The sequence below is a fragment of the Apis dorsata genome, unplaced genomic scaffold, assembly GCF_000469605.1.
Source record: "Apis dorsata unplaced genomic scaffold, Apis dorsata 1.3 scaffold_357, whole genome shotgun sequence".
NCBI lineage: Eukaryota > Metazoa > Arthropoda > Insecta > Hymenoptera > Apidae > Apis > Apis dorsata.
In genome coordinates, this window is record NW_006263622.1 from 127,467 (window position 1) to 139,444 (window position 11,978).

The 11,978-nt window shown below is 23.5% G+C and overlaps 2 protein-coding genes across 5 annotated transcripts in view; one reads left to right on the plus strand and one right to left on the minus strand.

Moving 5' to 3' along the window:
• Positions 1-229: 229 nt before the first annotated feature.
• On the plus strand, positions 230-7,514 carry LOC102673379 (sister chromatid cohesion protein PDS5 homolog B). Of its 4 annotated transcripts, none has more exons than XM_006618493.2 (17): positions 230-521; positions 1,245-1,396; positions 1,507-1,701; positions 1,862-2,052; positions 2,173-2,380; positions 2,459-2,965; positions 3,076-3,374; positions 3,476-3,818; positions 3,921-4,025; positions 4,110-4,529; positions 4,624-4,986; positions 5,150-5,396; positions 5,516-5,763; positions 5,867-6,163; positions 6,530-6,565; positions 6,682-6,732; positions 6,795-7,514. In XM_006618493.2, the coding sequence occupies exons 2-17, from the start codon at positions 1,316-1,318 to the stop codon at positions 6,849-6,851; spliced, it is 3,648 nt and encodes a 1,215-aa protein (XP_006618556.1). In that variant the 5' UTR covers positions 230-521; positions 1,245-1,315; the 3' UTR covers positions 6,852-7,514. The 4 variants fall into 4 exon arrangements, with proteins under 4 accessions (XP_006618556.1, XP_006618557.1, XP_006618558.1 ...); XM_006618494.2 differs by having other exon boundaries at positions 5,150-5,381; XM_006618495.2 differs by lacking the exon at positions 6,530-6,565.
• A 1,547-nt stretch (positions 7,515-9,061) lies between these two features.
• Positions 9,062-11,978, minus strand: part of LOC102673773 (probable ATP-dependent RNA helicase DDX27) — a 3,731-nt gene continuing 814 nt past the window's right edge. Inside the window, exons 4-13 of the mRNA XM_006618497.2 lie at positions 11,775-11,923; positions 11,376-11,681; positions 11,079-11,206; positions 10,816-11,013; positions 10,565-10,709; positions 10,285-10,466; positions 9,890-10,221; positions 9,549-9,797; positions 9,396-9,477; positions 9,062-9,280 (exon numbers count right to left, since the gene is read on the minus strand). Of these exons, the coding sequence (XP_006618560.1) occupies positions 9,190-9,280; positions 9,396-9,477; positions 9,549-9,797; positions 9,890-10,221; positions 10,285-10,466; positions 10,565-10,709; positions 10,816-11,013; positions 11,079-11,206; positions 11,376-11,681; positions 11,775-11,923 (1,862 nt within the window). The 3' untranslated portion in view covers positions 9,062-9,189. The remainder of the gene's footprint in view (positions 9,281-9,395; positions 9,478-9,548; positions 9,798-9,889; positions 10,222-10,284; positions 10,467-10,564; positions 10,710-10,815; positions 11,014-11,078; positions 11,207-11,375; positions 11,682-11,774; positions 11,924-11,978) is intronic.

Here is an 11,978-nt window from a genome sequence, read left to right on the forward strand (position 1 = left end):
TATATATATATATATATATTTAAATATCATATTTTATTATAAATTCTCTTAAATTATTTAAATTCGTTTATATATATAATAGAATTATTGTGTACTAGTGTACTAATATATATATTTTCCATATATTTTAACCAATTTTAACCAGCATTATTTTTATTTTCCTTTTAGTGTTTTTATGTTAGTATGTTTAACAACTAGAATCTGAAGTATTCTCCAATAAACTTAAATGTGAATGACTTCAAGTGATCGAATTGCGCTGTCGCGTCCTTTGACACGCTTAACCGTTTATGAAAACGATTTCGCTACATTTTTGCTAACATTTTGATTGTTTTACCATGCCAAATATTTACAAGAAATTCAGAAAGTTACGTCGAAGGCGATATATTCGCACTTAGTAATAATTATAAAGTGAAAGTGTGTGAACTCCAGAAACTAAGATAGTGCCGTGTATCCATCACATATATTTGCTTTATTGATATTTTGAGTGTCACAGGCCTTGTGGTGCCTATGCATATCTTGAGGTAATACGTCTTTTAATAAATATAATATTCAATATCTCCTATATAATAATGTATTTAAAAATTCTTTATTTTTATATGTATGCTAAATAGCAATACTGTTTACATTGTTTTCTTATATTTATGAACTGATCATAGACATAACCTACATGATGTGCATTATAATTTGTTTTAAAATACTTATATTGTATTTTAATACAACTAAACAATAGGTAATATATTATTTTGTTTTTTAATTAATCGATTTAAGTCATATTTCTGTTATGTGAGAAGTATATACATATGTACAAGCTTCTATTTATTATTTGTGTTGACATAAAAACCAATATAATATATGAAATCATATATAAAAATAAAAGTTATTAATTCAATAATATAATAAATATTGATGTTTATTCTTCTTTTTGATCAATTTAATTTTTTTTATTTATTGATTTTATGTGTATTTTATTTATGATTTTGTGTTTTTCTTATTTTAATATTATAAGGGTTATATTTTCTTATATAATTATATAATTCTTTAATCATTGTATAAAAATCAATTTCATATTATAAATTATTCAATATGCATTAAATTATAATTCATATTATAAAATATTAAAATATTAAAATATTTATAAGTTTCAATTGCTTAAGATATTTTATTATTAGAATGATTTTTTATTCAAAATATTAAAAAGAATAATGATTATAAAATAATGACTGATAAAACATATAATATTACAGAATTTGGACGGTGTTCTAGATTATTTTAAGGATATTAAATTTCTCATATTTGGTTGAATCATTTAGCAAACATGTCAGAAATAGTTTACCCACAAGGGTGTAGGTCTGTTACGGAAGATCTTGGTCCAGATGAACTTATTAGAAGATTAAAGGTATATTTAATTCATAAATATTATCATAAATATTCATTAAAAAAATATAATATGAAAGGAAATAATAGATAAATAAATAAAAATAATTGATATTGAAATTAATTAAATAGACATTAGCCCACACATTGCAAGCAATGGGCCAAGATGAAGGAATGTATCAACAATATATACCACTTGCATTGCATTTAGCAGAAGAACATTTTTTAATGCATCAAAGTAAAGATGTACAACTTCTTATTGCTTGTTGTATTGCTGATGTTTTAAGGGTTTATGCTCCAGAAGCACCATATAAAGATGCAGAACAGGTAATATAAATTTCTTATTCTTAAATTATGAAGTTTTATATGTATATATAAATAAATATTAGAATAGAATTTATAAATGATTTTATCATTAAGTATTTTTTAAAAATTTTATTTTGTTTGCAAATTAAATTTAATAGCATATTAAATTTTTCTTTCGTAGGTTAAAACAATATTTTTATTTCTTATTAAACAATTAGCTGGTTTAAAAGATCCCAAAGATCCTGCTTTTAAAAGATATTTTTATCTTTTGGAAAACTTGGCATATGTGAAATCATTCAATATGTGTTTTGAATTAGAGGATTGTCAAGAAATCTTTTGTGCACTTTTTTCTCTTATGTTTAGGATAGTGAAGTAAGTATAATATAATTAAATATAATATAATATTTAATAAGTAATTATAATAAATAAATATATAATTAATAAATTATAATCATTATTTAAATAAATATTGAATTGTAATCATATTTTTAGCGATGAACATTCTGGAAAAGTCAAGAGTTTTATGTTAGATGTATTATGTCCACTTATTACAGAATCAGACATTGTTAGCAATGAACTTTTAGACATCATACTTATGAATATTGTAGAACCAAACAAAACACAGAAGAAAAATGCATATTTACTTGCAAAAGAACTAGTGATTAAATGTAGCGACACATTAGAACCATATATTCAAGCAGTGAGTAGAATAAAATTAAAATTTTTTATTTTTTGATAATAAAAAAAAGAAATACTTTTTATCTTTTAATATTCATAGTTCTTTAACCACGTATTAATCTTGGGCAAAGAAGAAAAGAGCTTACAAATTTGCAAGAAAGTATATGATTTAATTTATGAATTGAATCATATATGTCCAAGCGTCTTGTTGTCCGTCCTACCACAATTAGAATGTAAATTAAAATCTTCCTCTGAAACTGAAAGATTGGGTGCTGTAGCATTGTTAGCAAGAATGTTTTCTGAAAAAGGATCTCAATTAGCTGTGCAACATACGCAATTGTGGCGTGCATTTTTAGGAAGGTTTAATGACATCAGTGTATCAATTCGTATCAAATGTGTGCAGTATTCAATGCATTTTTTATTAAATCATCCTGAATTGAGAAAAGATATTACTGATACTTTAAAATTAAGACAACATGATGCAGATGAAAGTGTTCGATATGAAGTTGTTATGGCTATAGTGACTACTGCCAGAAGAGATTTTGAAGTGGTGTCAGACAGTGAAGATTTGTTAGAATTCGTTAAAGAAAGAACATTAGATAAAAAAGTATGTTATTTTTCATTTTTTCATATTTATGTAGATTTATGTGATCATATTATGTATATTTATGTAGATTGTAAAATATGATGTATTTTAATAATTATTTTAATTTATAGTTTAAAATCAGAAAAGAAGCAATGGCAGGATTAGCAATGATATATAAAAAACATTTAAATGATGCGGATGTACCGCAAGCTACAAAAAAGGCTGTTACTTGGATAAAAGATAAAATATTACATGGTTATTATATGGCAGGCATGGAAGATAGATTACTAGTAGAAAGATTATTAAATACTTGTCTAGTACCTTATCAATTACCAGCTGGAGAAAGAATGAAAAAATTATATCATTTATTAGGTACAATTGATGATCATGCATCTAAAGCATTTGTAGAACTGCAAAAACATCAACTTGCGTAAGTTAAAATTTTTAAAGATTTATACTTTTAAGTAAAATTTTCATTATTTTTTTATATTATATTTATTTCATACTTTTATATAAAATATTATATTTTAGTGTACGGAGAGCAGTGGTTGAATGGTTAGAGATTGTAAAAAAACCAGATGCTATGGTAGAACTCGTAGCTAAAATTCATCAGATTTCTCGCTTTTTACCCGATCCTATGAAAGTACAAGAATTTTTACAGAAGTTTAGTGCTCATATGAGAAAAGATTCAGCATTATTACAAGGAATGGAAACAATAGTTCAACCAAATGTTTCTTGCAAAGAATGCGCAGATACAATAAGTATGGTTCTTAAAAAATTAGGCCAACCTGTCATGACAAATTTATATTACAATACAATAAAAATGTTGTTAGAAAGAGTAAGTTCTGTAATGATTGATGAAGAAGCAATTAGGGTAAGTACATATAATATACATATAATATTATTTTTTCATATGCTTTATCTCAATTTTCTAAATTATTTCATATTCATATCATTTATAATTATATTTTAATAGGTTTTAATTGGATATGTATTAGATTGTTTAAAAGGAGGCAATGTAATAGAAGAAGTTGGACTTAATCCAAACAATGCAGGTGAAAAGGGTCTAAGGTTACTTGTGGTATGTTTATAATTTTATTTTATATAAATATTTTCATTATTCATGTAATTGACTAGTTTTTAAAAGTACATATTTTTCTTGTAGATGCTTTCATTTGTATTTGGTCCACATTTTCTTCATAATGATATATTAATGCAACTTGTCCATCTTTTGGAATTAGAAGATGAGATGGTAGCTCCATTGGTTCTTTCGATTTTTACATTTTTAGGAAAATATAAACCTTTATGTGATGTTGCACCAGATATTATGAACCTTATGGTTCCAATATGTAAAAATTTTGCAGAAACAGGAACACCAAAACAAGCAAAACAAGCTGTCAGGTGTTTATTTGTTAATATGACCAATATCCATGATACCATTTTTCCTGAAATTATTGAAAGAATTAAGAATAATCTTGCACCAACTTCAGAATATTATCGAACATCTATAGTTACATTAGGTCATATAGCTTATAATTTACCAGAAAAATATCAAGTACAAATAAAAAATATGGTGTCTAGAAAGGTAAATTCTATTTTTATTATAACACTATTATTTACAAATTATAATATAAAATATAAATATGATTTGGTTTAATTTAAATATTGAAAATTAATAGATAGTTAAGGAGTTATTAGTAAAAGAAAGCAGTGAACAAACTGCTGACACCATTGAAGGAGATTGGTGCAGAGAAGATCAATTACCTGAAGAAACACGTTGTAGATTAGAAGGATTAAAATGTATGGCACGTTGGTTACTAGGATTGAAGACTGATGTGCTTTCTGCACAGAAAACATTTAGAATGCTGAATGCATTTGTAGTAAACAAGGGAGATCTTTTACAGCAAGGTCGTTTAAGTAAAGCAGAAATGAGTTGGTTACGGTTACAAGCTGGTTGTTCAATGCTGAAAATTTGTGAACAAAAAGGTGTTGGTGATCAATTTACAGCAGAACAATTCTATAATTTGTCTCAACTTATGGTGGTATGTTTTATATTATTTTATAAACTATGATTCTATAATAATAATTATTTTTTTTTAATAAATTTATAGATGTAATATTTATAGATGTAAAAACAAATTTTATTGAAAGAAAATTGATAAAAAATATTATGATAACATATTTTTAATATAAATTGATTTATAGGATGAAGTTCCACAAGTAAGAGAAGCTTTTGGTAGTAAATTACATAAAGGACTTGGAAGAGGAATTCCAAATAAATGTTTACCATTGGATTTTATGGGTTATTATGCTCTTGCTGGCAAAGAACAAGACAAAAGATTAAAATGCGTCCTAAAAACTTATATGCAAACTGATATAAACAAAAGGAGGGATTATGTTAAGACATTGTCATTGGGTACCGTGGAACGGGCCATGGGTAAGAAACTAAATAGTAAGGCATTATCGAAATATTGTTTAATATTCCTTTTTTCGTTATTTAATATATATATATATATATATTATTAAAAAAATTACATATTAGTAAATAATTTTATTTAATTATTATTATAGGTCAATTGCCTCATATTCTTCCTGATTATATGCTAGTATTTGCAGTCCCTATTCTTGCACATGATCCTGAATTCACCAGTCATTTAATGATTAATCAGTTAAAAGTGATACAACAATGTTTATGGTTTATATTAGAACCTCTTATAACAAAAAACGAATATTACTGTTATGGTTTTTATAAAAATCTTATAGAACGAATGAAAAGTCATAAAGATGCTTTAAAACCAGAAGATAATAACATGAATTATGTAATTGATTCGATTTGTTAATTATTTATGAATTAATTTATAAAATAAATATATTATAATATTTATTATATATTATTTATTTAAATATATTATATATTTACAGAAATTGTGGGCTGTTTGTGATTTGGCCATGAATGTGATATATACGAAAACAACAAATTTTGATATGAAAGAATTCCCAAGTGAAACACGAATTCCTACCATGTATTTCAAACGAGCAGATGAATTACTAGCCAACACTAGGAACTATTTACCTGCTGAAATGCAAATAAATATGTCGAGTCCTAAAGGGAAAGGTTCACTTCATAATGCACATTCTGTTAGTGAAAGACCACAACGTAGAGCTAAGTCCAAACAACAAAAAGAAGTAGGCATTGGGCCAAATGAAACTGATGCAAGGGTAAGATAATTATAAGATAATATAATAACATAAATATATTGGTGATAAATGATTTATAGAAAATATGATTTAAAAGAAAATTTTTTTTAATAAATTTATTATTTTTTAATAAACGATATACAAAATTAATCACAAATTATAAAACATGTAAATATTATTATATAGAAAATATTTAAGATAAAATTTTATTATTCAAGATAGCAAATATAATACAAATATTTTTCGTTTTGAATTTCTTTTTTATTTTTATAATATAGAAAAAATATATAATATCATAATATGAATATTTACATGTTTTGTTTTTTGTGAATAATTCTATATATAAATAATAATCCTAAAAGAAATGTAAGTATATATAATTTCAAGCTGCAAATTGGAGAAATGGAATGTATTGACGCACAGGTAAAACTATTTAAATTATATTTATATTTTTATATATTTTTTTTATTCTTTAATATATTTTCATATTTTTTTAATATCATAAATAATTTATATTTTAAATTTTAATTTATTTACAGCCAGCAGAAGCATCAGAAACTAGAATTCAATTACCTGGTTTAGAAGAAGAAGTAAGTGAAAATAAAAAATTTTAATTTATAATTTAATGTATAATAAAAATGTATTATTTTAGATTGAAGAACCACCAGCAAAGAGGGCATTAAGAGAATCAGATAAAGTAAATAAATAATTAAGTGAATGAACATTCAAAGGGATGTTAAGAATAGGGGAAAGACTTAAAAGGGACGTGATGATCATAAGAATTAAAGAATCTAAAAATACTTTACAAATTAGAAAACAGAATATTTTGGTTATGTACAACAATTAATAAACCTGTCGTTCGCGTATGTCTAGACAGTAAGATGTTAAGATAATGATACATTAACGTCAAATAATATATGTAAGCTTACAAGTCAAAAAATTTTGTGGAGATGCATTGCATTTGCAAGAAAATTAAAAATTTAGTATTTGACTATTTGAAAGATGTATTTGTTTTAATTACGAAAAAAAAACATGAACTTGTTTTTCTTTTAATTTCACTATATGTTAAGAAAACAATGGCACATTTAATGATACAAAAGTATCATCTTTAAAACTTGGTAACTGTATGTACCATCATCTTTTTTACATAAGTCATTATGAATGTTTCCCAATTGAAGGTCTTTCTTCCTTGTGAAATATCTGACAATTGTTGTATTGTTCACTTTTGCATTGATGAATACAAGTGTTTATACTATTTCATGCGCATTTTTCTTCATAGATCAATGAGACTGTATACAAAATTTTTGTAACAAACTATTTTCAAATAGTGAAATTCATACATGATATCATCGAATTTAATTGTAGTTTCCAGAAATAATCGAAAATCATATTTATTATACGAAATACATCGAAATAATACACTACATTGAATCTTTATAAGCAGAAGAGAACAACATAACGTTGTTGGATTTCTGTGAACATCGTATGCTAGACAAAAGGGTGTGTGTTAATTGGCTTTGTGATCCAAAGTTGTTTGTTTTATTAATTTGATTATCATTATTATTATATTATATCATATTATTACTAATATTATTGCCTTATTACTATTATTATTTTATTAAAAAAATAATATAGTTTTGGTAATTACTATTATCTGAGAAGATACATATTCTTATAAAATTATTTGTTTATGTTTTTAATTCTAAAATTAATTTAAATGAAATTTGGTCAGCGCACGACTATTAATTATTAATTTATTTTAAACAAGATGATCTTATAAGTAATTCAATAGCATCTAATATATATACATATAAATATATCTTCGACAGATAGTGCGCATTAATATAAAAAATTATTCGTAAAAATTTTTGTTATACAAAAATATTGACAATGCACCATCAATAATCGATTGAAATTTATCATTCTCAAATATGACAGTTATTCTTACATTACTGTCATTATTATATATGTATTATAAAAACAACTTTCGTATCACTTTAATTCAAGTTTGTATCCAGAAGTTTTTGTCTATAAACAATGTAGTCAAAGTATTGTTTCGATATTTCAACAAATATTTCATTAAATAACAAAAAAAAAAAAATATTTTTATTTCGTATTTTATAAGATGCTAAAAAATATTCATTGAATTTATAAATATTTATTTAGTGATAAAAATACATAAATCTCTTTTACTTTATATGTAATGTCGATAATTTTAAACATGATATATTCACATAAGATATTTTGAAAATATCTTGTATTTTATAAATACAATCATTAAAAATAAATAAAATTTTTGAATAAATGAATTAAAATTTTATATTTATAGAATTTATTTGATATTTGGAATTAAAAATAAATATCTTTATTTATTATAAAAAAAATCCAAAAATTGGATACAAATTTGAATTTAAATTTAAATAATTTAAAATGGGCCTAGGTTTTATAAAATTTCCTTTTTCATTGTTAGAATCCTTAGCATTAAGCATTAAAAGTGTATTAAATATTAAGATGAGAATGAAAATGATGTATGAGGCTGTGAATGATGATGAATGTTTGATCTTATTATAATAAACATTATAGAATTAATACATACCTATTACCTCTTCACTGAAATTACAGTACAATGCAAATTTTATAAATTTTATTTCTTGTAATAATTTGTAAAAGTCATTCTTTATTTTTTCATATATGAAATATTGTTCATAATTCATCAACAAAGCATTGTTACTGTTAAGTTTTATAAAATTTTGTTTAATATTTTTTAAAATAATTTATAAATTTAAATCGTTTGCAATTATATTTTATGATATCATTATCAAACATCTGTTTTTACAAAAAATTAATTGCATAGTACTGGAATTTTTCAAACAGGTTATAGATTACAGAGTATACATATTCTGATGAAAATAAAACCAATTAATCAGTGCTATTCATTTGTCAATCTGTGAGACATAAGTGACGCATTGTAACGGTTCTATAATAAAAGAAATTAAGTAAAATGGTATGTATTTAATAAGATGTAATTACAAATATTAATATTTAGTTTAACGTTTTCTAAAAGTTTTTCTATCCTTTTTTCCTATGTTTGAATTCTTTGCATTTTTTCTTATATTTTGATTTTTTTTAACATTAGCCCTAAAACAAAATAATTGTATTTATAAAGATAATATTATATATAATATTTATAAAAATGATATGATAAAATATGTAATATTTTTTTTTTATCTTATTCTTAATAAAATGTACTTACTCGTAACGCATTTTTTTTACAGCTTTTTTACTTGTATTTGTTAAGTCAGCAACAAATGAAGATCTAGGCCGTTTTTGTAACACTAAAAAGAAATTCAAATTACAAAAAAAATGTCCAGTCTTTTAAAATTAAAAAAATAATTTATTATAATACCTTTTTTGTTAGGTGTAAATTTATCATCATCTACAATTGTACGAATTTTATTTAGTTTATTTTGTTTCTTAGCTAATCTTGCTTGATATGCTGCAATTTTTTCTAATTCTTTTTTAGCTCTATCTTCTGCTGTTTCTTTCTTAGGTTCTTTAGCTTTCTTTTTTTTTTCTTCAACTATGTTTGAAGGTTCTTTGTTTGACTTTTTTTTTTCTTTTTTGTTTGATTGTTTTTCAGTTAATGATAATCTTTCTAAAAATAATATAAATTATTTTAAAAATCTATTATACATTAAATTTTATACAACTATGATCTTAAATAGGAAATGAAAATATCAAAATAACCTTTTTCTTCTTTCCTTTCTTTTTGAGTTTGAAACCAAGTTCTTTGAATGCTTTTATTACTTTCATTTTTTAATAATTTTTCTGCGCGATTTGCCTGATTTTCTATCTTAGCTAATTCTCTTTCATTTCGTTCTTCTTCTAAAATTTTTTCTACATCGGGTTCAAGAGATTGTAATTTTTTATAATATTTGTCAATTATATCAGAAGGTATTATTCGATTCTTTACAGGATTTTTTGCATTTTTAATAATCTCTTTAACTAAAGAACGTTCTTGTTCTCCAGCTAATGATACTGATACTCCAACACGACCAGCTCTAGCTGTTCTTCCAACTCTGATAAATAATTATAAAATAGTTATTTTTCCTATAATACATTTGCATATATAAATTTAATACCTATGAATATAATGTTGCATAGTGGCTGGCATTACAAAATTAATTACAGTTTTTACACCACTAATATCTAATCCTCTTGCAGCAACATCTGTTGCTAATAAAATATCTATTTCTTCATTTTTAAATTTTGTTAAATTTTCTAGACGTTGTGGTTGTGTAAGATTACCATGAAGTTCTCCAACCTAATAAATTACAAAATTATTTTAAAAAAAAGTTTTTTATAATTGTATTTATAACTTTTAATCTTTTTTAATATTTATTAAAATAATTAATAATTTACCTTGATACCTAGTAATCCTAATAAAATATGTAATCTGTGAGCTTGCTTTTTCGTTTGTACAAAAATCATAACATGATCATGAAAAGTTCTACAAATTAGAGCTGCCAAGATTGCTTCTCGATCTCCTTCCCTTTCTTTTCGTATTCTATATAATATATAATAATAATGTGAATATATTAAATGAATATATAAAATAAAAATATAAAAATATACATTAAAGAAAATATAAAAAATATAAAATATAATTTTACCGAATAAATTCTTGGCGTAAATTAAAAGCAACATCTTGATTACTATCTATAAATACTTTAACAGGCTTATTTAAAGATACAGCAGCTAAATCTTTTACTTCTTCAGTCATAGTAGCTGAGAATAAAATTGTTTGTCTACTTCTTGAGCATTGTTTTACTATATATTTCATCTGTTCAGCAAAATATTCATCTAACATCCTTAAATTAAACATAATAATGTTTTAATTAGAATGAGAGAAATATAAATGAAATATATTTTTTACCTGTCTGCTTCATCTAGAATAAGCACTTCAATACTATCTAATGAAAATGTTGGTGTATTTTTTAAATGATCAATTAATCTTCCAGGAGTAGCAATTACAATATCTGGACTTCTTCTCAATACAGCTTCCTTAAAAATAATAATAAATATATTAATAGCTATTTATTTATATTTATATTTATATTATTTATATTTATCTATCAATATTATTTCAAGTTTTGTTTAGTAGTTAATTTAATTATATATAATATATTTATATATAATTTATTATTAATTAAATTACAATGTATTTACATACTTGAGCTTTTACATCTAAACCACCAACAGATAATCCTACTTCAATTGTTGTAAATTGAGATAATTGTTTTGTAACTTGATAAACTTGTACACCAAGTTCTCTTGTTGGAACAAGTACAAGGACACGAGAGATAGCAGGACCATCTAATGGTCTATATAACAATCTTTCTAATGTTGGTAACATATAAGCTGCAGTTTTACCAGTACCTGTAGCTGCACAACCACATATATCACGACCCATTAATGCAACAGGAATAGTAGCAGCTTGTATAGGTGTTGGATGAACAAAATTCATAGATGTTATAGCCTTTAAAAAAAAAAAAATATATATATATATATATCTATATATGAAATAATATAAAATTTTATTATATTATAAAAATTAATATTTATATTATACCTTTAACAAAGGACGTGACAAATTCATTTGATGAAATGTTGCATGAGATTCTATATTTGAATATTCTTCAAAGTCAATTGTTTCTTCATTAGCTTTTTTAGTAATTTTTTTCTTTTTTTTTTCTTTAATTTTAAATATATCTAAAATAAAACAAAATTCGTAATTAATTTTATTTTATTTTATAAAATGAATAACATTACCTTT